The sequence below is a fragment of the Salvelinus fontinalis genome, chromosome 20 (assembly GCF_029448725.1).
Source record: "Salvelinus fontinalis isolate EN_2023a chromosome 20, ASM2944872v1, whole genome shotgun sequence".
Classification (NCBI taxonomy): Eukaryota; Metazoa; Chordata; class Actinopteri; order Salmoniformes; family Salmonidae; genus Salvelinus; species Salvelinus fontinalis.
Genome location: NC_074684.1, coordinates 27,307,133 through 27,331,342, shown reverse-complemented (window position 1 = coordinate 27,331,342; position 24,210 = coordinate 27,307,133). Strand labels below are relative to the sequence as shown.

The 24,210-nt window shown below is 41.4% G+C and overlaps 1 protein-coding gene across 4 annotated transcripts in view; it reads right to left on the bottom strand.

The window, feature by feature from the left end:
• The window catches only part of LOC129817610 (5'-3' exoribonuclease 2-like), a 39,477-nt gene extending 19,786 nt beyond the window's left edge, over positions 1 to 19,691 (bottom strand). The window contains exons 1-22 of one of the 4 annotated variants that reach the window (XR_008753742.1): positions 19,494 to 19,691; positions 18,839 to 18,966; positions 18,551 to 18,662; positions 18,318 to 18,429; positions 18,113 to 18,171; positions 15,862 to 15,951; positions 15,559 to 15,631; positions 15,319 to 15,369; positions 14,025 to 14,182; positions 13,059 to 13,133; positions 12,528 to 12,661; positions 12,354 to 12,411; positions 11,957 to 12,064; positions 11,625 to 11,669; positions 10,794 to 10,937; positions 10,502 to 10,546; positions 9,925 to 10,013; positions 5,514 to 5,649; positions 3,003 to 3,110; positions 2,830 to 2,919; positions 2,547 to 2,619; positions 2,254 to 2,337 (exon numbers count right to left, since the gene is read on the bottom strand). Coding sequence is in view for 3 of the 4 variants with exons in the window: in XM_055873038.1 (XP_055729013.1) it covers positions 2,254 to 2,337; positions 2,547 to 2,619; positions 2,830 to 2,919; positions 3,003 to 3,110; positions 5,514 to 5,649; positions 9,925 to 10,013; positions 10,502 to 10,546; positions 10,794 to 10,937; positions 11,625 to 11,669; positions 11,957 to 12,064; positions 12,354 to 12,411; positions 12,528 to 12,661; positions 13,059 to 13,133; positions 14,025 to 14,182; positions 15,319 to 15,369; positions 15,559 to 15,631; positions 15,862 to 15,951; positions 18,113 to 18,171; positions 18,318 to 18,429; positions 18,551 to 18,662; positions 18,839 to 18,966; positions 19,494 to 19,568 (2,047 nt within the window). In the remaining variant the exon portion in view is untranslated. Of the gene's footprint in view, positions 1 to 2,253; positions 2,338 to 2,546; positions 2,620 to 2,829; positions 2,920 to 3,002; positions 3,111 to 5,513; positions 5,650 to 9,924; positions 10,014 to 10,501; positions 10,547 to 10,793; positions 10,938 to 11,624; positions 11,670 to 11,956; positions 12,065 to 12,353; positions 12,412 to 12,527; positions 12,662 to 13,058; positions 13,134 to 14,024; positions 14,183 to 15,318; positions 15,370 to 15,558; positions 15,632 to 15,861; positions 15,952 to 18,112; positions 18,172 to 18,317; positions 18,430 to 18,550; positions 18,663 to 18,838; positions 18,967 to 19,087; positions 19,458 to 19,493 lie in introns of those variants that run through there. The other 3 variants (XM_055873038.1, XM_055873039.1, XM_055873040.1) reach the window with 3 other exon arrangements.
• Between the last annotated feature and the right edge of the window lie 4,519 nt (positions 19,692 to 24,210).

Sequence of the window (24,210 nt, the reverse complement as noted above, 5' to 3'; positions counted from 1 at the left end):
AGAAAACACTCTGAGGTTTCTAAAACTGTTTGAATGATGTCTGAGTATTACAGAACTCATAAGGCAGGCAAAAACCTGAGAAAAAATCCAAACAGGAAGTGGGAATTCTGAGGCTGGTCGATTTAACTCATCGCCCTTTGAAATCCCAGTGGGATATGGATCTGTTTGCACTTCCCACAGCTTCCACTAGATGTCAACAGTCTGTAGAACGTTGAATGAAGCTTCTACTGTGATGTTGAGCCGGGTGGGAGCGGTTTGAGTCAGTGGTCTGGCAGAGAGCCAGGTCCTGGTCACGCGCATTCCACATGATATCGACTTGCATTCCATTACTTCTATTAACACAAAGCAATTCTCCGGTTGGAACGTTTTTGAATATTTATAATAACAACATCCTAAAGATTGATTCTATACTTAGTTTGACAAGTTTATTCGACCTGGAATATAACTTTTTGAAGTTTTCATCCGAAGTTCGCCTGGACCTGCACGGGCGTTTGGATATGTGTACTAAACGTGCTAACAAAAGTAGCTACTTGGACAAAAATAATGGACATTATCGAACAAAAACAATAATTTATTGTGGAACTAGGATTCCTGGGAGTGCATTCTGGTGAAGATCAAAGGCAAGGGAATATTTATAATGTAATTTCGTATTTCTGTTGACTCCAACATGGCGGAGAAATGTTGTTGCTATCTGAGCGTCGTCTCAGATTATTGCATGGTTTTCTTTTTCCGTAAAGTTTTTTTGAAATCTGACACAGCAGTTGCATTAAGAACAAGTGTATCTTTAATTCTATGTAAAACATGTATCTTATCAAAGTTTATGATGAGTATTTTAATGTGGCTCTCTGTAATTTCTCTGGATATTTTGTCGGCATTTCTGAATATGGCGCCAATGTAAAGTGAGATTTTTGGATATAAATATGCACATTATCGAACAAAACATATATGTATTGTGTAACATGAGGTCCTATGAGTGTCATCTGATGAAGATCAAAGGTTAGCGATGAATTTTATCTCTATTTCTGCTTTTTGTGACTCCCATCTTTGGCTGGGAAAATGGCTGTGTTTTTTGGACTTGGCGGTGATCTAACAATCATATGTTGTGTTTTCACTGTAAAGCATATATATATATATATATATATATATATATATATATAAACATTTTTTTTTTTTTTTTTTTTTTTAATAATCGGACACGATGGGTAGATTAACAATATGTTTATCTTTCATTTGCTGTATTGGACTTGTTAATGTGTGAAAGGTACATATTTTTGAATTTCCCGCGCTGCCTTTTCAGCGGAATGTTGTCGAGGGGTTCCTCTAGCGGAACGTGTGTCCTAGAAAGGTTAACTAGGCAAGTCAGTTAAGAACAAATTCGTATTTACAATGATGGCCTACACCAGCCAAACCCGTACAACGCTAGGCCAATTGTACGCTGCCCTATGGGACTCCCAATTACGGCCGGTTGTGATACAGCCTGGATTCGAACCAGGGTGTCTGCAGTGACGCCTCTAGCACTGACCACTGTGCCACTCAGGAGCCCCTAGAGAGCTCCTTGATGAAAACCTGCTCCAGAGAGCTCAGGAACTCAGACTGGAACGAATGTTCACCGAAAAGGACAACGACCCTAAGCACACAGCCAAGACAATGCAGGAGTGGCTTCGGGACAAGTTTCAATGTCCTTGAGTGGTCCAGCCAGAGCCCGAACACGATTTAACATCTCTGGAGAGACCTGAAAATAGCTGTGTAGAGATGCCCCCTATCCAACCTGACAGAGCTTGAGAGGATCTGCAGAGAAGAACGGGAGAAACTCCCCAAATACAGGTGTGCCAAGCTTGTAGCGTCATACCCAAGAAGACTCGAGGGTGTAATCACTGCCAAAGGTGCTTCAACAAAGTACTGAGTAAAGGGTCTGAATACTTATGTAAATGTAATCATTTTATTTAAAATACATTAGCTCAAATTTCTAAAAACATGTTTTCGCTTTGACATTATGGGGTATTGTGTGTAGATTGATGAGGGATTATTACTTTATTTAATCAATTTTAGAATAAGGCTGTAACGTAACAAAATATGGAAAAAGTCAAGGGGTCTGAATACTTTCCGAATGCATTGTACATTCATCTTCTAAAGTTGTGTTCGTCACACTTGAAATATTTAATGAATAAAGTCCTGTAACTGTACTACTGTGATACATATTCTGAAGGAGTGGTTTACAATGGTGGATTGAAGTTGAAGAATCCCATTACTCACTTTCCTCTGGAGAAAGGTTTGGGTAGACTTCAGCCAGGGCTGCCCTCAGCCTGCGCTCATCCACGAAGGGAAGCAATGCAACACCTACACACAGAGGGGTAAACGCATTCAATCAAATGTATTTTATAAAGCCCTTTTTAAAATCAGCAGTAATGCTTTACAGTTACCAGGCCTGGACCCCAAAGAGCAAGCAATGCATTGAGCATATCATTCAGGACATACAAACTAACCACCTGCATTCACTGCCATGTCAAGGTGTTCCGTTTAAATAGTCCATTATTCTGTTGACTTACCCTGCCAAGCGTATTTCTTTCCATTCAAGTCAATGGCAAAGTCATCAGGGTAGAAGTCAATGATGGAGGATTCCTGTTGGAGACGAAGCGACAGGTTAAGAAAACATGAGTGACAGAGCAGTTAAATCAACTTCTATGATCATAACATTGGTCACACTTTATTTGGATAGTCCCCTACATAGAAAATCTATCAGTTCCACATCTATGGTCCCTTATAGATTAGCTACATATGCTCAGACTATGCTGAAAAATAGTTAACATTTTAAAATGAAGTGAAACTTACTGGGTTGCTCATGAGTGACCGCCATGTTTGGGGCAGGAAGTTTCCACTGGCGGCAGGGAAGACACCCATCAGCTGTTCCAGGGGCTTGAACTGAAACGCAGGAACATTAGACCACACAAAACAGGCAGGCCTAACAATGGGAGAGAGAGAAGCCTGACGTCCTCCATTCTTACCGGCTTGGTCCCAAGCTCAAAGTCGGTGAACATGCCTTTGATGTCTTTGAAGTCCGAGGCAAATGGGGCGTAGTGGAACGGGAAGTACCACTTCCAGGACGCGCACCCCTGTCAATCAACACAGTTAATGAGACGACCAGGAGAAATGATCCTCCAATAACGGAATTTCCACTGACAGTGATTCAATTACTAGCTAGCTAGGGGTCCACTTATTCTAGATTTTACTTTACTTTTCATGTATTTACATAAATGACTGAATTCAACATTAGGAAAATAGTAAATCATTACTTTGATTTATTTGCGTAAATAACTGACAATTCAACAGGAAACATTTGAATAGATAGCCTACTAAATAAGAATGCCCAGGGATGAATAAATATCCCCTGGCCTAGGCCTACAGATGCGGTCAAATATATTGCATCCTTGCAATTTACAATGTAGTGCATTGAGGGCAAAGAAACACTCGACTCAAACCACATGCATTCAAATTTGGAATAATTGAGTTCAGGCCATTGATGAATTTGAAGTTTAAAAAAAATCTCAATATCAGTTTAGATGTTTTCTTCTTGGTCCTGTGCAGTTGTAAATCAAACAAATACATGTGTGAACAGCAAACGTTTTCTCAATTTCAATTCATTTTGAGAGAAAATGGGGAGCCTATATGACCCTCTAATCTAGGTGACACTTGCCTGTGACTTAAAATAATTAAATGTCAGATTGCATACTTGGAAAACTGGTAGGCGAAGTAGAGGTCGTTAAACCATAAAGTTGAATCATTGGAAGGAATGGGGCAAATGGCTTGGAATTGGGTTTGGGAAGTCCGCCAACTGGCAAACGTACATGTCCCAAAACACTTTCCAATACCAGAGTTGATCAGGCTGTTAAGTGTGTCTTGTTGTCCCACTCCTCTTCAATGGCTGTGCAAAGTTGCTAGATATTGGCGGGAACTGGAACACAGTGCCGTACATGTCGATACAGAGCATCCCAAACATGCTCAATGGGTGACATGTCTAGTGTGTATGCAGGCCATGGAAGAACTGGGACATTTTCAGCTTCCAGGAATTGCTTACAGATCCTTGCAATATGGGGTTGTGCATTATCATGCTGAAATATCAGGTGATGGCGGCGGATGAATGGCACGATAATGGGTGTCTGGATCTCGTCACGCTCTCTCTGCATTCCAATTGCTATCGATAAAATGCAATTGTGTTCGTAACTTTTGTCTGCCCATACCATAACCCCACCACCACCACCACCACGGGGCACTCTATTCACAACGTCGATGTCAGAAAACCTCTTGCCACACAACTTCATACACGCTGTCAGCCATCTGCCCGGTATAGTTGAAACCGGGATTCATCCGTGAAGAGCACACTTCTCCAGCGTGTCAGTGGCCATCAAAGGTGAGCATTTGCCCACTGAAGTCAGTCAAGTTAAGACCCTGGTGAGCAGGACGAGCACTCAGAAGCTTCTCTGAGACTTTCAGTTTGCACAGAAATTCTTCGGGTGTGCAAACCCAGTTTCATCATCTGTCTGGGTGGCTGGTATCAGACGATCCCGCAGGTGAAGAAGCCGGATGTGGAGGTCCTGGGCTGGGGTGGTTACACGTGGTCTGCAGTTGTGAGACCAGTTGGACGTACTGCCAAATTCTCTAAAACGAAGGTGGCTTATGGTAAAGAAGTGTACAAATAATTCTCTGGCAAAAGCTCTGGTGGACATTCTGGCAGTCAGCATGCCAATTGCACGCTCTCTCAAAACTTGAGACATTTCTGGCATTGTGTGACAAAACTGCACATTTAAGAGTGGCCTTTCATCCCCAGCACAAGGTGTACACGTGTAGTGCTGTTTAATCAGCTTCTCGATATACCACACCTGTCAGGTGGATGGATTATCTTGGCAAAGGAGAAATGCTCACTAACAGGGATGTAGTGATTTTGGTGGATCATTTATTTTAACTCATGAAACATGGGACCCACATTTTAGTTCAGTGTATATTCAAATTATATTTGTGCAGGGGCAGATTTTTTTATTATTTTTAATTCAACCAAAGAATCCAGGCTTGAAACACTTATCCATGGCTAGTGATTTACCATTTCAAAGTCACACCAATGGTTGACTGTTGGCTGGATGGAATGCTCTTCTCTTAGAGCACGGCTTTCAAAACTCGATCTTATTGGTCTATTAATACATTTACTGCATGGTGATGTCACCATGGAAGGCTCAAACTCCATCCCACCAAAAAAGGATAAAACTTTTCAAACAGCTCTTACACTAAAAGAGTATTATCATAATTTTCACAATATTATTCCAACCTCAGTGTGGGAATATTTATTTTTTATTGCACTGGGCCTTTAAAGGCAATTTTGTGGAGGCCATTATGTTAATTCTCCACTGTGCATGTTAACTTTTTCAAGTAAGACCTTGCAAGTAAGCATTTCATTAGATTGTGTACACTACATTGTATCCTGTGCATTTGAAAAATAAAAGTGGATTTGAATCAGAGTGTCATACCTGGTAGTAGTATCGGAGTACCCAGCAGAGACCCTCCACGTAGGACTTCACCACCTTTTTGCGGAAGTCATCGTCAGTCGCGTCAACGTCAAACTTGGTTTTGTAGTATCTTTGCTTCCAGCCATCCTCCCACAACCTAAAACACATGGACAGTCATGTTCTATTGTAAGAGTGGGATGACAAAGCTATCTAAACAGCTAGCAAGGACAAAAGACTTGGGCCTCCTCAGAGTTCTATTGATTAGAAGGCCATACTCAGTCTTGCATGTCTATCACAATTCCGTGTAACATATACTATATGCAGTGCATTCTGAAAGTATTCAGATCTTGACTTTCTCCACTTTGTTACATGACAGCTTTATTCAAAAATTGATAAATTGTTTCCCCTCCATCTACACACAATGAAAAAGCAAAAACAGGTTTAGAAATTTTTGCAAATGTATAAAAAAAAAGAAACTAAAATATTACATTTACATACATTTGAAGTCTGAAGTTCACATACACTTAGGTTGGAGTCATTAAAACGTGTTTTTCAACCACTCCACAAATGTCTTGTTAACAAACTATAGTTTTAGCAAGTCGGTTATGACATCTACTTTGTGCACGACAAGTAATTTTTCCAACAATTGTTTACAGATTATTTCACTTATAATATACTGTATCACAATTCCAGTGGGTCAGAAGTTAACATACACTAAGTTGACTGTGCCTTTAAACAGCTTGGAACATTCCAGAAAATTATGCCATGGCTTTAGAAGCTTCTGGAAGGCTAATTGACATCATCTGAGTCAATTGGAGGTGTACCTGTGGATGTATTTCAAGGCCTACCTTCAAACTCAGTGCCTCTTTGCTTGACATCATGCGAAAATCAAAAGAAATCAGCCAAGACCTCAGGGAAATTTTTTTTGTAGACCTCCACAAGTGTGGATCATCCTTGGGAGCAATTTCCAAACGCCTGAAGGTACCACGTTCATCTATTACAAACAATAGTATGCAAGAATAAACACGATGGGACCATGCAGCCGTCATACCGCTCAGGAAGGAGACGCGTTCTGTCTCCTAGAGATGAACGTACTTTGGTGCGAAAAGTGCAAATCAGAACAACAGCAAAGGACCTTGTGAAGATGCTGGAGGAAACAGGTACAAAAGTATCTATATCCATAGTAAAACGAGTCCTATATCGACATAACCTGAAAGGCCGCTCAGCAAGGAAGAAGCCACTGCTCCAAAACCGCCATAAAAAAAGCCAGACTACGGTTGCAACTGCACATGGGGACAAAGATCGTACTTTTTGGAGAAATGTCCTCTGGTCTGATGAAACAAAAATGGAACTGTTTGGCCATAATGACCATCATTATGTTTGGAGGAAAAAAAAGAGGGAAGCTTGCAAGCCGAAGAACACCATCCCAAACGTGAAGCATGGGGGTGGCAGCATCATGTTGTGGGGTGGTTTGCTGCAGGAGGGACTGGTGCACTTCACAAAATAGATGGCATCATGAGGTAGGAAAAATATGTGGATATATTGAAGCAACATCTCAAGACATCAGTCAGGAAGTTAAAGCTTGGTCGCAAATGGGTCTTCCAAATGGACAATGACCCCAAGCATACTTCCAAAGTTGTGGCAAAATGACTTAAGGACAACAAAGTCAAGGTATTGGAGTGGCCATCACAAAGCCCTGACCTCAATCCCATAGAGAATTTGTGGGCAGAACTGAAAAAGCTTGTTCGAGCATGGATGCTTACAAACCTGACTCAGTTACACCAGCTCAGGATTCAATGTCAGGAATTGTGAAAAACTGAGTTTAAATGTATTTGGCTAAGGTGTATGTAAACTTCTGACTTCAACTGTAAGTATTTAGAAGGACCTTTGGCAGCGATTACAGCCTCGAGTCTTCTTGGGTATAAACAATACAAGCTTTGCACACCTGTATTTGAAGAGTTCCTCCCATTCTTCTCTGCAGATCCTCTCAAGCTGTCAAGTTGGATGGGGTGTGTCACTGCACAGCTATTTTCAGGTCTCCCCAGAGATATTCGATCGGGTTCAAGTCCGGGCTCTGGCTGGGCCACTCAAGAACATTCAGAGACTACTCCTGCGTTGTCTTGGCTGTATGCTTAGGGTCGTTGTCTTGTTGGAAGGTGAACCTTCACCCCAGTCGGAGGTCCTGAGTGCTCTGGAGTAGGTTTTCATCAAGGATCTCTGTACTTTGCTCCGTTCATCTTTCCCTCAATCCAGACTAGTCTCCCAGTCCCCGCCTCTGAAAAACATCTCCACAGCATGCTACCACCACCATGCTTCACCGTAGGGATGGTGCCAGGTTTACGCCAGACGTGACGCCTGGCATTCAGGCCAACGATTTCAATCTCGATTTTCATCTGACCAGTGAATCTTGTTTCTCATGGTCCTAGAGTCCTTTAGGTGCCTTCTGGCAAACTCCAAGCGGGCTGTCATGTGCCTTTTACTGAGGAGTGTCATCTGTCTGGCCACTGTACCGTAAAGGCTTGATTGGTGTGGTGCTGCAGAAATGGTTGTCCTTCTGGAAGGTTCTCACATCTTCACAGAGGTACTCTGGAGCTCTGTCAGAGTGACCATCAGGTTCTTAGTCACCTCCCTGACCAAGGCCCTTCTCCCCCGATTGCTCAATTTGGCAGAGCAGCCAGCTCTAGGAAGTCTTGGTGGTTCCAAACTTCTTCCATTTAAGAATGATGGGAGGCGACTGTGTTCTTGGAGACCTTCAATGCTGCAGAAATGTTTTGGTGCCTTTCTCCAGATATGTGCCTCGACACAATCCTGTCTCGAAGCTCTACGGACAATTCCTTCGACCTCATGGCTTGGTTTTTGCTGTGACATGCACTGTCAACTGTGAGACATTTATAGACAGGTGTGTCGTTCCAAATCATGTCCAATCAATTGAATTTACCAAAGGTGGACTCCAATTCAATTGTAGAAACATCTCCTAGATGATCAATGGTAACAGGATGCACCCGAGCTCAATTTTGAGTCTCATAGCAGAGTGTCTGAATACCTATGTAAATACGTTTTTTTTATGATTTTTTAAAATCTGTAATATATTCGCAAAAAAAATCTAAAAACCTGTTTTTAGATTTGTAATTATAGGGTATTGTGTGTAGATTGACTTTTTGAAAAATGTAATACATTTTAGAACAAGGCTGTAATATAACAAAACATGGAAAAAGTCTAGGGTTCTGAATACTTAATAAAATCTCCATAGACAAACATTGGCTGTAAAATGGTCCATTCTAAATTAGTCTGACTTTCACCATGGCACCGTCACAGGATGCCACCTTTCCAACAAGTCAGTTCTTCAAATTTCTGCCCTGCTAAAGCTGCCCCAGTCAATTGGAAGTGCTTTTATTGTAAAGTGGAAACGTCTAGGAGCAACAACAGTGTAGCCATGAAGTGGTAGGTTCACACACAAGCTCACAGAATGGGACCGCCGAATGCTGAAGCGCGTAAACATAGTCTGCCCTCGGTTGCAACACTCACTAGAGTTCCAAACTGCCTCGGAAAGAAACGTCAGCACAATAACTGTTCGTCTGGAACTTCATGAAATGGGTTTCCATGGCCGAGCAGCCGCACACAAGCATAAGATCTCCATACACAATGCCAAGTGTTGGCTGGAGTGGTGTAAAGCTCACCGACATTTGACTCTGGAGCAGTGGAAATGCGTTCTCTGACATGACTCACGCTTCACCATCTGGCAGTCTGACGAACACATCTGGGTTTGGTGGATGCCAGGAGAACGCTACTTGCCCCAATGCATAGTGCCAACTGTAAAGTTTGGTGGAGGAGGAATAATGGTCTGGGGCTGTTTTTCATGGTTTGGGCTAGGCATACTTTCGGTCATATAGTGCATTATAGCCAGTAGGAGACCATTTCCTCATCTTCCATACAGGATTTGGGAATTACAATAGTCCCTTGAAGACATGGAAGAGTAACTAGTTTGCTGCTTTAGGAAGCAGCTGAAAGATTGACATATTAGTGGATTGGTGATGCACTGCACACATAATGAAAGATGAGCAGCATCTGTCTAGCCAATCCTTCACACTGGCCCACAGGGAGAGCAGCCTTGTAACAGCAAAGCCTCCATGAATACCAATTTAGCCCAATGGATTCAACAGCCTTCGCGAGTACATCACAGAAAAATTTATGAGAATATGCCTCCTTTCCATATTAATACCTTGCAGGAGGGAGGGGGTGATAGGGGGTTTGGAGGTGGTAGGAAACCACAGAGGAGCTCCTAAGGGAACCATGCTGCACTGGAGAGGCATAAATCAGACCATCACACCTTTGCTGAGAGGCCTGCCTGGTTGGTTTGACTGACTGGCTACTTGGATGAGACTGTCCTGGTTGGTTTACTCCCTAGTTGACTGACTGTGGCGTAGCCATTTACCTAACGTTATCCTCAGGCTCTGGCTCGCTGTCACTGTCCTCGGCTTTCCGCTTCACACCACGGCCATCCTGCCCATCACTGCTTCCTGCCTGGACAAAACACACATCCTTACAAATAATTATACCTAAACCATCTGGCAGCAGATCGGTTTTCACCAATTGGCGACAGATTTTCATGCAAATATTCTAAAATCCACATAGAAAAAATATGCACATGTCCCTCCAGAGGTGTTTCCATGAGACTTTTGTGCATAAATTACTTTGGCACTTAAGTTAATGTACTGAATAAAAACAGTTTCATGCATTTCCAGCTCTAACGATGGTTTTGTCAAACTTGCGATAAATAGCATACTTGCTCAATTATAAGAAAAGAAAACATTCAGCTAGTGTGTGCAGACCTTCACATTTGCCACGCTTCAGTCATGTGCAAATATCTCCGGCTATTTTTCTCATACATTTAAGTAACAAAGGCAGATTGAATAGAGGCATTAAGAGCTTCAGAATATACATTAATAAAAAATAGACCTAGACCAGTTTACAAATCACTATAAAACAGAAGGTTCTCAGTGGAGGCATACCTGGCCACCATTCTTCATCATGGCTTTTAGGGATTGCGCAGCATCCTGAAATAAAAATACATATTTAAATACCTATAAAATTGTATAAGTGTCCTATATCTCCCTAACACCTCAACATTCGTATAGATGTTCACTGTGCGGAGACCTCACGAGTAAGCATCTCATTGTACTGGGTACACTACGCTGTATCCTGTGCATATGACAACGTTGGATTTTAATAGTGGATAATAGGTGTTTTTTCCTTGCACCGTTGACCAGAAGCAATATCCCCCTGATAAGCCCCCCATCATACCTTGTTGTGCTGGTCCCTGCCCTGCATCCTCATGTCGAAGGCTTGGTGTCGGGCGTTCTGGACAACCCCAGGTCTGCCTCTGCCGCCAAGGGCCTGGGGGGCGAACTGACCAGCGGTCATGTAGGCTGGGCCCTGCTGCTGAGCCTAGGAAGCACACAACTTATCATTTAGTTTAACAATTTGGGATACCTAGTCAGTTGTACAAATGCGTCATCCGCATTTAACCCTGATTCAGAGAGGTGGGGGGGATGCCTTAATCGATATCCACGTCATTGGCGCAGTTGTTGTCTGGTATTAACTGCCTTGCCCAAAGGCAGAATGACAAGATTATTACCGTGTCGGCTCAATCTAGCAAACGTTTACTGGTTACTGGCCTAACACTCTTACCCCCCCAGGCTACCTGCTGCCCCCAGGCTTAATATGAGTCTGTGAAATTGGCCCATAAAGTCACAGGTTTCACAAATCTTGCACACACGTTTGGTTTCCTAGATCTAAAAATCTGCCATTGTCCAAAAAGCAAGTAAGAAAACGGGCATACAATACAGCAGACCTCAAGGGCCACAGTTGTGCACCCCTGATTTAAAACATCTATTAAGGGAAGATTTTGAACAATACACAGCGCTACCACATTGACAGTATAAATCAGAACTAATGAAAAATTGTTTAATTGCCCATTGAAATAAATGGCCTTGCATGCATACTCATAATTCTAAGAAAACATGAAGGTAAGGAGTTAAGTTCATCCAAAACATATTGTCAAGGAAATGAGAATGCATTCACCCACAGTACAAAGTCAAGCTACAATAAAATAGCCCAATCCACTTCACTTACCTTCATTCTCTTCTTTTTGTCCTTATTCCTTCGCTTGAATCCCTCCTACAAGACAAACCCCATTTACACAAACAGTAAACTGGAAAAGTTACAGTAAATTACAGAACAGTGATTAACCGCGACTAAAATTGGCATCGGCTAAAATAGCGTAAATGACAGCTGAGTGTCTGACAAATACCCGCTCGAAAAGAGAATTTATGAAACACCCAAGCCATGATTCATGTAAATCCTTTGGAAAATCTCCCACCCCTCAGTTTAACAAAGGAAGAAAATGATCTATTGAAGAGGAAAAATTCCCTGCTGAAAGCTACTGCTTCTAGCTTCCATCTTACATCATCCTCTTTGCGCTTCTTGAAGATGTTGTCCTCAGCCACGCCGATGGCCTGCATGATCAACTCAACACTCTCCAATTTGACAAAACCATTCTCTGTGATGTAGCCCTGTGAGCAGAGAAAGACCACGTTAAGGCTATGAACAGACACCTGGGCAAGGAAGAAAGCCAGGACAGCTTTAAGGGCCGGTTTCCCAGACACAGATTAAGCCATAGTCCTGGACTAAACAACTATTCCAATAGAGAAATGACACAGAACATGTATTTTCATCCAGGACTAGGCTTAATCTGTGTTTGGCAAACTGACCCAAAAACTTCTGGGGTGGGGGATTCTAAGTAACGTCTGCTAAGAAACCATGTGAGACAGTCATAACCAAGCCAACACAGACAACACTTACTCCAGTCTTGTGCACGACGTCTTTGTAGATGCCCACCAGTCGATCTATCGCACCCTCTCTGAAGGACACATGGAACATACCATCAACAACTGAAAAGTATGGAAACAGCAAGAATGTATTTTTGTCAAGGTGTTTTCAAGACGATAAGCGTCATCTCAGTTCCGTCAGGTTTACCTAATCTCTAAGGACGGTAAGTGAGGCAGGAAATCATTGCCAACAAAGAAGCACATGAAGACCCAGTCGTCGACAGTCCTCTCAAAGTCAAAGGGAAAGGGCAGACTAGCCATTGTCAGCTCTCGCTCCAGGTACTATAGGAAAAGGAAGTATGTCTTGATAAACGGATTAAAAATAACTCAAAAAAGGAGAAATGTCTCATTTCATTTCGATCTGAAATGTAATGTTCATTTCTCTACCATAAGCCGCCTGTCAGTAATAAAGCCCTTTTGTGGAGAAAAACTCATGCTGATTGGCTGGGCCTGGCTGCCAAGTGGGTGGGCCTATTGCTGCACCCCTGCCCAGTCATGTGAAATCCATAAATTAGGGCCTAATGAATTTATGTCAATTGACTGATTTTCTTATATGAACTGTAACTCAGCAAAATCTTTGAAATTGTTGCATTCATATTTTTGTTCAGTATAGTTACATGACCATAAATATAATTAATAGGATTTTTGGAAATTCTAAGACGTCTGAGACAGAACGTACCTCACGCAAAACGCACAGCCTGATGAATATGAACTCCTGTTCAGAAGCCGGCATAGTGTCTGCAAACTCATCATGCTGCAATAAGAACACATTATTTGTCATCATTGCTCATAAAACGGAGAGCAAATGTAATGTACACTTTTTGGGGGCGGTTTACTGAGCACAGATTAAGCATAGGCCTGAACGAAAAACCAAACTCAATAGAGAATCTCCATTGAAAATGCTTTTTAGTTTAAGACTAGGCTTAGTCTGCCTGTGAAAATGGCCCGTAGAAGGATACTTTAGGATTTTATCTACTTCCCCAGAGTCAGATGAACTTGTGATAATTCAATTTATGTGTCCGTGTCCAGTATGAAGGAAGTTAAAGGTAGTTTAGCAAGCCAATGCTAAGTAGCATTAGCGCAATGATGAAGTATATGGGTATGTGGTAAATTCTCCATTGAGTATGGGGTCAATTCCAAATTTAAGTTGAAAATCCAATTAAATTCTTGATTTCCCCCATGAAGTGGAGAACTTAAGTGGAATTAAATTAGAATTTACAGAATGAAGTTAGAATTTAAATGGATTAAAAAATATATATATATATAAAAACACTTAATCTTTGGAATTGAAATTCAATATTTATAAATGTCCCAGTTAATGGTATGAATACACATAGTATAAAACATTCAGTGTAGGATTTGATTAGAATCATTTCAACCTGCAGTCCTATATTTCCAGTATAGCTAGGCTGTCTCTAGAGTAACATGCTCAGACCCAAGGAAATTCATTCCAATTTGTGGAATTGTTAGGGATAATATTGAATTGGGAATGTAATTATTGGAATTTACCCAACATTGGAATTCAGAGGAATTGGATTCTCAGAATTCAAAGACTGACCTGGAATTTGAATTTAATAAAATTTACAGGGAGAGAGAATTGAATGAGGAATTGACCTCAACCTTGATGGCTATAAAGTAAATTTACCTCTCCCTGTTTCTCCCTGGCCACTCCCTGGCAGTCCTTGATCTCATGGCCTTTCTGTCCACACATAGCACAGGGCCTAGGCTGGTTGGGCTTGAACTCTTCTCTGATGATGGTGAAATTGGGCTCGTGAGTGGCAAGACCCAGCATGATCAGGTCAGCTAGGGAAATATACAATTGGAAGTGAAGAGGAAATTCAGTAACTCTGTTAGGACAGTGGTAGTTGATGAAAAAGCTTTGTTGTTCAAATGTAAAACCAACGATTAGCAGCCCTAGGCCTTGATCAGGGTTTTTGTGGAAACAGAAAATCTTGAAATACAGTGGAAGGCTGAAAACAGCTCTGAAGTACTGCGTTTTATACATGTACTGTCATCAGGAACAATGAACTCAGGTTTCTAAGGCTTTATGTTAATTAAATTACCTAGTCCCCATGAGCCACGCATGCATTATTATCTACATGTGTCATTAATATACACGTACAATAGCATGATTTATCCATTTGAGGGGAGTGAAGCTTCACCCAAAATGGCACCCTATTCCCAACATCGTGCACTACTTTTGACCAGAGCCTTATGTGCCCTGGTCAAAAGTAGTGCACTATATATAGGGAATAGGATGTCATTTGGGACAGGCTGAATGCATCAGGCTCCTCTTCAACCTAATTACATGCAATATTTTCCCTCTTTTGTCTACCAAGGGCATCATGAACCATTGAATGACTGAAGCTTTTATCTATCATGTCCTGCATAATTTCACCCATTTAAAACTAACTGGCCATTAATATAGCAGGACAATAAGGCCGGCAGTAAACAGAGAAGCCCTATCCTCTAACAAAATCCAAGGTTGGAGAGTTGCAACTAATGTTGCCAAACTTTTAAACAAGTGTAAGAACATTTTTATATTCACTATATCGATAACCATTTAGCAAACCATCGCCTGCAGTTACGGTGCATAACTAAACCCTTTGCCGTCGTCTTAGAAAAACAAACATATGTTATCACGGTCACCCACAGGTCTTTTGCCCATCTGGCTCAATAAGGTAAGATTGTGTGCCCTACAATTATTAACAACTATTTATCAAATCCTGAATACGTATCATTGTGGATTTAGAAGCCTTCTAGCTGGTTTGACAAGTCTTTCCTACAGTAAATGTGAGATCTAATTTGCATTATGTCTGTATTTATCATGCTCTCTCATAATTCATCAATACTATGAAGGATACACGAAGCACAGCTTTTTGGAAGAGTTGTGTTGGTTACTCATTACTACAGAGAGACCATTGTGGTGCAGAGCTTACCGTCAGCTCCACAAAGACAGTGGTGTGTGTTGGGGTCATGGTGGGGTTGAGCTGTAAAAAAAATTAAAAAAAGATAAACGCATCATTACATATAGTTAGCTTACACACAATTGCAGAGCTTGTACTAAGATGGAAGGCCATTTGTGACTTTGTAATATGCCTGTGATTTCAGCCAAGTATGTCACAAATGACCTTCAAAATGGTCAACAAATTCATATTGAAAACTATCTTGACTCCTACCTCTCTGCCGTCTAATATAGTCCATGATCTTATGCTCCCCCTCACCAGGGACACTGGCATCAGACAATATTACCTAGAAAGAACAAAGAAAGTTGTCATTTGAGCAATATTGAATGCACATGACAGTGTCAGACCTGACCTTTGTATAATTTCCAAGAAAATATGTACTTCTTGACTGAGTAGAACAGACCAACACGTAAAAAAGCAAGCTTTGACATGGTAAAAATTAAGGAGCACCAACCAATTAGAAATTGTCATGGTCTTTTTCCACAGATACCATCACCTTTTTGGAATAATACCTACTGTAATGTTACGCCATCCAGGGTCATTACTGAGTCTGTCTGCAACGTAGTAACGGAGACACTTTGCAAGGTTGTCCATGAACTCTGTGCCCTAAAGATGATTTTCAAATGAACAATAATGAATTTCCAGACAGTATTCACAACTTTGCAGGTTCACAAAAAGAGCTGGTCCAAAAGTACCAGGGGAAAGTTCTTCTGCACTGTTAAAGTAACTGTCCAGTGTTTCCAGATTTCTATGAAATACAACCTATAGCCAAATAATTCATATATATATATATTAGTAATTAATTAGCTAGCTAGATATATATTTTACACACATACAGTACCAGTCAAAAGTTTGGACACACCTACTCATTTAAGGGTTTTCTTACTTTTTACCATATAGTAGAATAATAGTGAAGACATCGAAACTATGAAATAACACATACAGAATCCTGTAGTAACCAAATAAGTGTTAAACAAATCTAAATATATTTTATATTTGAGATTCTTCAAAGTAGCCACCCGTTGCCTTGATGATGGCTTTGCACACTTGGCATTCTCTCAACCAGCTTCAAGAGGTAGTCAAATGGAATACATTTCAATTAACAGGTGTGCCTTGTTAAATGTTGATTTGTGGAATTTCTTTCCTTCTTAATGTGTTTGAGCCAATCAGTTGTGTTGTGACATGGTAGGGTATACAGAAGATAGCCCTATTTGGTAAAAGACCAAGTCCATATTATGGTAAGAACAGCTCAAATAAGCAAAGCGAAACGACAGTCCATCATTACTTTAAGACATGGTCAGTCAATACAAAAAATGTAAATCTTTGAAAGTTTCTTCAAGTGCAGTCGCAGAAACCATCAAGAGCTGTGATGAAACTGGCTCTCATGAGGCCCACCACAGGAAAGGAAGACCCAGATACCTCTGCTGCAGAGGAATAAGTTCATTAGAGTTACCAGCCTCAAATTGCAGCCCAAATAAATGCTTCACAGAGTTCATGTAATGACACAATCAACATCAACTGTTCAGAGGAGACTGTGTGAATCAGGCCTTCATGGTCAAATTGCTGCAAAGAAACCACAACTAAAGGACACCAAGAAGAAGAGACTCGCTTGGACCAAGAAACACGAGCAATGGACATTAGACTGGTGGAAAACTATTCTATGGTCTGATGAGTCCGAAATTTGAGATTTTTGGTTCCAACCGCTGTGTCTTCGTGAGACGCAGAGTAGGTGAACGGATGATCTTTGCATGTGGTTCACACCGTGAAGCATGGAGAAGGTGGTGTGATGGTGCTTTGCTCGTGACACTGTCTGTGATTTATTTAGTATTTAAAGCACTCTTAACCAGCATGGCTATGACAGCATTCTCTAGCAATACGCCATCCCATCTGGTTTGCACTTAGTGGGACTATCATTTGTTTTTCAACAGGACAATGACCCAATTCACCTCCAGGCTGTGTAAGGGCTATTTGACCAAGAAGGAGAGTGATGCAGTGCTGCATCAGATGACCTGGCCTCCACAATCCCCCGACCTCAACCCAATTGAGACGGTTTGGGTTGAGTTGGACCGCAGAGTGAAGAAAAAGCAGCAAACAAGTGCTCAGCATGTGTGGGAACTCCTTCAATGACTGGTGGAAAATCTTTCCAGGTGACTACCTCATGAAGCTGGTTGAGAACGCAAAGCTGTCATCAAAGCAAAGGGTGGCTACTTTGAAGAATATCAAATATATTTACATTTGTTTAACACTTTTTTGTTTACTACATGATTCCATGTGTTATTTCACAATTTGTCTTCACTACTATTCTACAATGTAGAAAACAGTAAAAAATAAAAACCCTTCAATGAGTAAATGTGTCCAAACATACATACATATATACACACACATACATATATGTGAAATAATTACATTAAAAGCTACTTTTCTGTATTGGAATGATGTGGGCATACCCCAACAGAATGGTGTGGACATGTACCATATATTCATGCAAGAAGACCACTGACTGGTCAGGTCATCCTCAGGAGGGTGATATCATCCTCTATGAGGAAAGCAAGCTTTTTTTATTTTTATTTATTTAAATATATATATATTTTTAAGTGTTTCTCTAATTTATGCTTTGGCCACAAATACGAGTGTATGATGACTCAACAACATTATCTGAGTAGGAGTTAATAGAATATTACATTTTTAAAAGTAAGACTTTCTCTGAACAGTTACTTTAAAGATATTGGTGACAGAAACACAGCCTTAAAAAATGCCTCATACTTACTGGGGTGATACAGTTGCTGTCAAATCTCTCCTTGATTTCAACCGGTGGAAGATACCCTCCTAAAATGTGTAAACGGGCAATTTTTATTTATATATTTATTATGCAATTCTATTATGGAATATATTTGTAATTAAAAAAGTGTTTAACAAAGACTCCCATCTAAAGACTATTGGAAGGATAAGAAAATGTATAAAAATATATGCACCTCTCCCGAGAACCTCCTCTCGGATGCGGGATTTCTCCTCAACCAGTTCCACTCCTTCCTTGGAAGCACGGAATCGCCTGGAGCGCTGCTGGTTCATTTTGGCGCGAGGGGCCTGTTCAGAGATAAACAGGGTCATATGTATAACAAATTGTTTTGTACAGAACTGTAGAAAATCTAAATAGGGATTAATAGAAAATGTTATTCTCTCATGAAAAGAAAGCAGCAGAATTTACCACTCCATCAATAGCCATGTAGAGAACCCTTCTGGGTCGCACAATATTGAACAGCCGATCCATGTATTCAAAGATGGCGACCATCATTTCATCTTCATTTTTGGGTGCAGCCCTGTGAAAGTGAAGTAGAGTTTGAGGGTTTATACTACATTATCATCACAATTCAAGGTAATGTACAAGAGTACCACCAATACCATGGGTCCTGGTCAAAAGTAATGCACTATAAAGGGAATAGGGTGGAATTTGGGACAAAGTCACATTCTATTTAATTATGTTAGTAAGACTAACTTGTCTTCAGGATGTGTACAGGGGTGAATGATCCCATTCATGTCCAAGTACAAATTGTCAAACTCCACTTCGTTTGGATTCGGTTTGCTGGTATCAACAGGAATTCGTACCCCATTACATTCCTTGGACTAGGAGTAAAAGATTAAAACAAATTAAACATTCTTCCTATTATCAAATGCACGTCTGTTTATGTACTGTTGCAATGACGCAACTAATATAAGTAAGGTGGTTAGCGAGATTTAACGTTACTTGGTTATGCATTAGATTCTGTAACACGCCAAGTCAAAACATTGGCGGGCTGTCTCGCTTCTGCTTGTTCGCAAACCAATGGAATACCAACTCGACACTTGCGCAACACAGGCAGCAAGGCTCTGCACACGAGTTTCTGTGTCAATCACTGCAAGTAGCATAGCTGACGTTAGGTATCTAACTGCGTGCATCCCATACATTGTTGTTCATTCACTCGACAAATGATATAATCTGCTCTGCTAGCTCTGTCGTTGAAAAGAGAAAATTATGAAAACTAACTATTTTGATATCTAAAGTGCAATAAGGTTAGTACATGCTAGATGTACTAAGAAATAAAGGGCACAATTATTACACGGTCTTAAATACGCAACACACTAACGTTAGCTAGCTGCCTACAAACACGTACCCTCTCCTCAGTACAATGGACAACAATTGTAGAATATTTCCGACTCAACCAACGAAAAAATGCGGGGACTCCCATCTCCCGTAGTTTTACAATACGCTACACACAGCTATAAATTATTATATAGATTTAAAATGATTTAGTAAAAAAAAAATTGCCGTTTTACTAGCTACGCGTTAACAAATAAGCTTATGGCAACGGTTGATTTCCGGGTTATGTTGTTTTCATCTTCCGGGAGCAATTGTGTACAGGACAGGAGTCAAACAGCGCCCCATCGCGAATTCAAACCACGAGAAGGCCGATGAGGTGTTCAATTCCGAAACGTTCAAATTCTGCGATCATAACCAAGTGAGAAGGTAGTATTTATTTACAACATATCACTGGGAAATATCCACTTGGACGACCGTCCAACTGGTAATTAATAGTGGTAAACTCATCTATCATGCTGACTTCTGGTGCTCGTGGGAAATAGGACACTGGGAAGTGGTAAGTCCAACATGATTGTGGTCAAGTACTTTTAAAGTCAGAACAATTATTCAACCAATAAGAGTTTAGCTAGCGTGATTATCCATAGTTTGGTTTTAATTGTCAAAAACGGATTTGTCAAATCCAAAACATATTTTGACCAATAGTTCAAATAAGGCTAATTGTTTAAATAACCTTGAAGAAAACCAATATTCCAAACCTCATGCCTCTATCATAATCCGTTCAAAAGTTGTTTTTACTCTTGTAGGATGGCCAAAATTAGGGTGTTGAAATCATTTTTATTTCAATGGAGGCCAGAGAAAATAATTGGTCAAAAATAATGAACATTGTGCAGCATCCGGTTAGCTAAACTGGATGCTGTGTGAGAATGAAGGCTGCCTGACAGGCTCACTTTCCCATTGAACTCCTCTTGTCGAATCCGCTGGACAGAAAACAATATAGAGGTAAGATAGATATGGATTGAGACAAAGCCTTTTACATTGAATTCAGCTCTTGTCATGCTAATTTTTCTTTTTGCAACCCACAGAAGCAACTTCAAAGACGACCACCACAAAATGTAAAATTCTCAAAAGTTGTGGGTGAGAAAGTTGTACCTCTCCGTCAACATTGCTCGGTACTTATTATTAGATGTATTAGGTTACGAAATCAGACTTTTTGCATATACTCTTAATGAAATGTTAGCGAGAGACCCCACTGAATGATTCAGAACATGAATAATCATTTGTCTTGGTAAAATTTGGAAAAAGGAAATAGGAAACTGGGAAGTGGTAAGTCCGACATGATTGTGTTAAAGTACTTTTGAAGTAGATGGTGCCGGAGGGTAGGGCTGCCGTCTTATCGGCTCTTAACCAACCATGCTATTTTGTTTGTTTTGTTTGCGTTGTTCGTAACTTGTTTTGTACATAATGTTGCTGCTACCGTCTCTTACAACCAAAAAAATCTTCTGGACATCATAACTGGGATTACTCACCTCAAATTGGACGAGGAGTTCTTCTTCAATGAGTCGGACGCGAGGGATATACTACGGACACCCGACCAGGCCCAGATCTGCTAGCTAACGTTCAATTGCTGAAAATAAATGGGATGAACTGAAAGCACGTATATCCTACCAACGGGACATTAAAAACTGTAATATCTTATGTTTCACCGAGTCGTGGCCGAACGACGACATTAAGAACATACAGCTGGCGGGGTATACACTCTGTCTGCAGGAAAGAACAGCAGCCTCTGGTAAGACACGGGGCGGGGGCCTATGTATATTTGTAAACAATAGCTGGTGCACGATATCTAAGGAAGTCTCAGGGTTTTGCTCACCTGATGTAGAGTATCTCATGATAAGCTGCAGACCACATTATCTACCAAGAGAGTTTTCATCTGTATTTTTGTAGCTGTCTACACAACACCATAGACCGATCTGGCACTAAAACCTCACTCAATGAGCTGTATTCCGCCATAAGCAAACAGGAAATGCTCATCCAGAGGCGGCGCTCCTAGTGGCCGGGGACTTTAATGCAGGAAATCAGTTTTACCTCATTTCTATCAGCATGTTAAATGTGCAACCAGAGGGAAAAGAATGCTAGACCACCTTTACTCCACACACAGAGACGTGTACAAAGCTCTCCCTCGCCCTCCATTTGGAAAATCTGACCACAACTCTATCCTCCTGATTCCTGCTTACAAGCAAAAAATAAAGCAGGAAGCACTAGTGACTCGGTCTATAAAAAAGTGTTCAGATGAAGCAGATGCTAAACTACAGGACTGTTTTGCTAGCACAAACTGGAATATGTTCCGGGATTCTTCCAATGGCATTGAGGTGTACCACACATCAGTCACTGACTTTATCAATAAGTGCATCGAGGATGTGGCAGGGCTTGCAAACCATTACAGATTACAAAGGGAAGCACAGCTGAGAGCTGCCCAATGACACGAGCCTACCAGACGAGCTAAATAACTTCTATGCTCAGTTTGAGGCAAGTAACACTGAAACATGCATGAGAGCATCAGCTGTTCCGGACGACTGTGTGATCACGCTTTCCGCAGGTGATGTGAGTAAGACCTTTAAACAGGTCAGCATTCACAAGGCCGCTGGGCCAGACGGATTACCAGGATGTGTACTTTGAGCATGCGCTCTTGCAAGTGTTTTCACTGACATTTTCAACCTCTCCCTGTCTGAGTCTGTAATACCAACATGTTTCAAGCAGACCACCATAGGTGTTCCTTATGTCTTTGGCATGGGGACTATGTGAGAATGCTATTAATTGACTACAGCTCAGCGTTCAACACCATAGTGCCCTCAAAGCTCATCACTAAGCGAAGGACCCTGGGACTAAACACCTCCCTCTGCAACTGGATCCTGGACTTCCTGACGGGCCACCCCCAGGTGGTAAGGGTAGGTAACAACAAATCCGCCACACTGATCCTCAACACGGGGGCCCCTCAGGGGTGCGTGCTCAGTCCCCTCCTGTACTCCCTGTTCACTCATGACTGAATGGCCAGGCACGACTCCAACACCATCAATAGGTTTGCTGATGATACAACAGTGGTAGGCCTGATCACCGACAACGATGAGACAGCCTATAGGGAGGAGGTCAGAGACCTGACCATGTGGTGCAAGGACAACAACCTCTCCCTCAATGTGATCAAGACAAAGGAGATGATTGTGGACTACAGGAAAAGGAGGACCGAGCACGTCCCCATTCTCATCGACGGGGCCATTGTGGAGCAGGTTGAGAGCTTCCTTGGCGTCCACATCACCAACAAACTAACATGGTCTAAGCACACCAAGACAGTCATGAAGAGGGCACGACACAACCTATTCCCCGTCAGGAGACTGAAAAGATGTGGCATGGGTCCTCAGATTCTCAGAAGGTTTTACAGCTCCACCATCGAGAGCATCCTGACGGGTTGCATCACTGCCTGGTATGGCAACTGCTCGGCCTCCGACCGCAAGGCACTACAGAGGGTAGTGCGTACACCTCAGTACATCACTGGGGCCAAGCTTCCTGCCATCCAGGACCTCTATACCAGGCGGTGTCAGAGGAAGGTCTTAAAAATTGTCAGACTCCAGCCACCCTAATCATAGACCACAGGTGTCAAACTCATTCCACGGAGGGCCGAGTGTCTGCGGGTTTTCGCTCCTCCCTTGTACTTGATTGATGAATTAACATCACTAATTAGTTAGGAACTCCCCACACCTGGTTGTCTAGGGCTTTATTGAAAGGAAAAACCAAAAACCTGCAGACACTAGGCCCTCCGTGGAATGAGTTTGACAACCCTGTCATAGACTGTTCTCTCTGCTACCATATGGCAAGCGGTATCGGAGCGCCAAGTCTAGGTCCAAGAGGCTCCTAAATAGCTTCTACCCCCAAGCCATAAGACTCCTGAACAACTCCTCCCCCCACACACACACGCTGCTGCTACTCTCTGTTATTATCTATGCATAGCCACTTTAACAACTCTACCTATATGTACATAATTAACTCGGCCCCCCTGCACATTGACACATTGACTCTGTACCTGTACCCCCTGTATATAGACCTGCTATTGTTATTTACTGCTGCTCTTTAATTATTTGTTATTCTAATCTCTTACTTTTTTTAGGGATTTTCTTATAACGGCATTGCTGGTTAACCCTCCTGTTGTGTTTGTTTCATGTTAATTAATTCTGTGTTCCTGCTCCAAAATGACTACCCCATTGTAGCTGATTATAAATCCATAATAATACATATATTTTCATCTAATGTTGTGTTAAATCTTTTTATCAACTGAAGTTATTGTGAACATTACAAGTTTTGAACTTATATTTGCTATTCATGGCCTGTAGGGCTCACTGACCTGAGCTCATACAACTATTTTTTTGAGTACAAAAAGCATAATGTATGAATTATTTTGACTATAACAAATACTCAGATGAAACATATTGTGCTATTTATCACAGACTACTTTGTCAAAGTTTAACAAGGACTCTCTCCTCCTCACCAGTATCATGATCAAAGATATGATCAAGAGCCTCACATACAGTATATCATTTGGTCATTGTGCTGCCACAGAAGGAATTGTGTGCAAGGCCTCAAAAAAGCTTTATATACCAGAGCTGTGAGAAAAGTTCTATATATTATTGAAACAATGTTGCGATTGTTTGTGAGAATACCATCAGGTGTTGGTTCCCGTTGGGGAAATATTCTATTGGGGAAAGGTTCCCATGGGTGTTGACATGGAAGCCATGAAGGGGAGT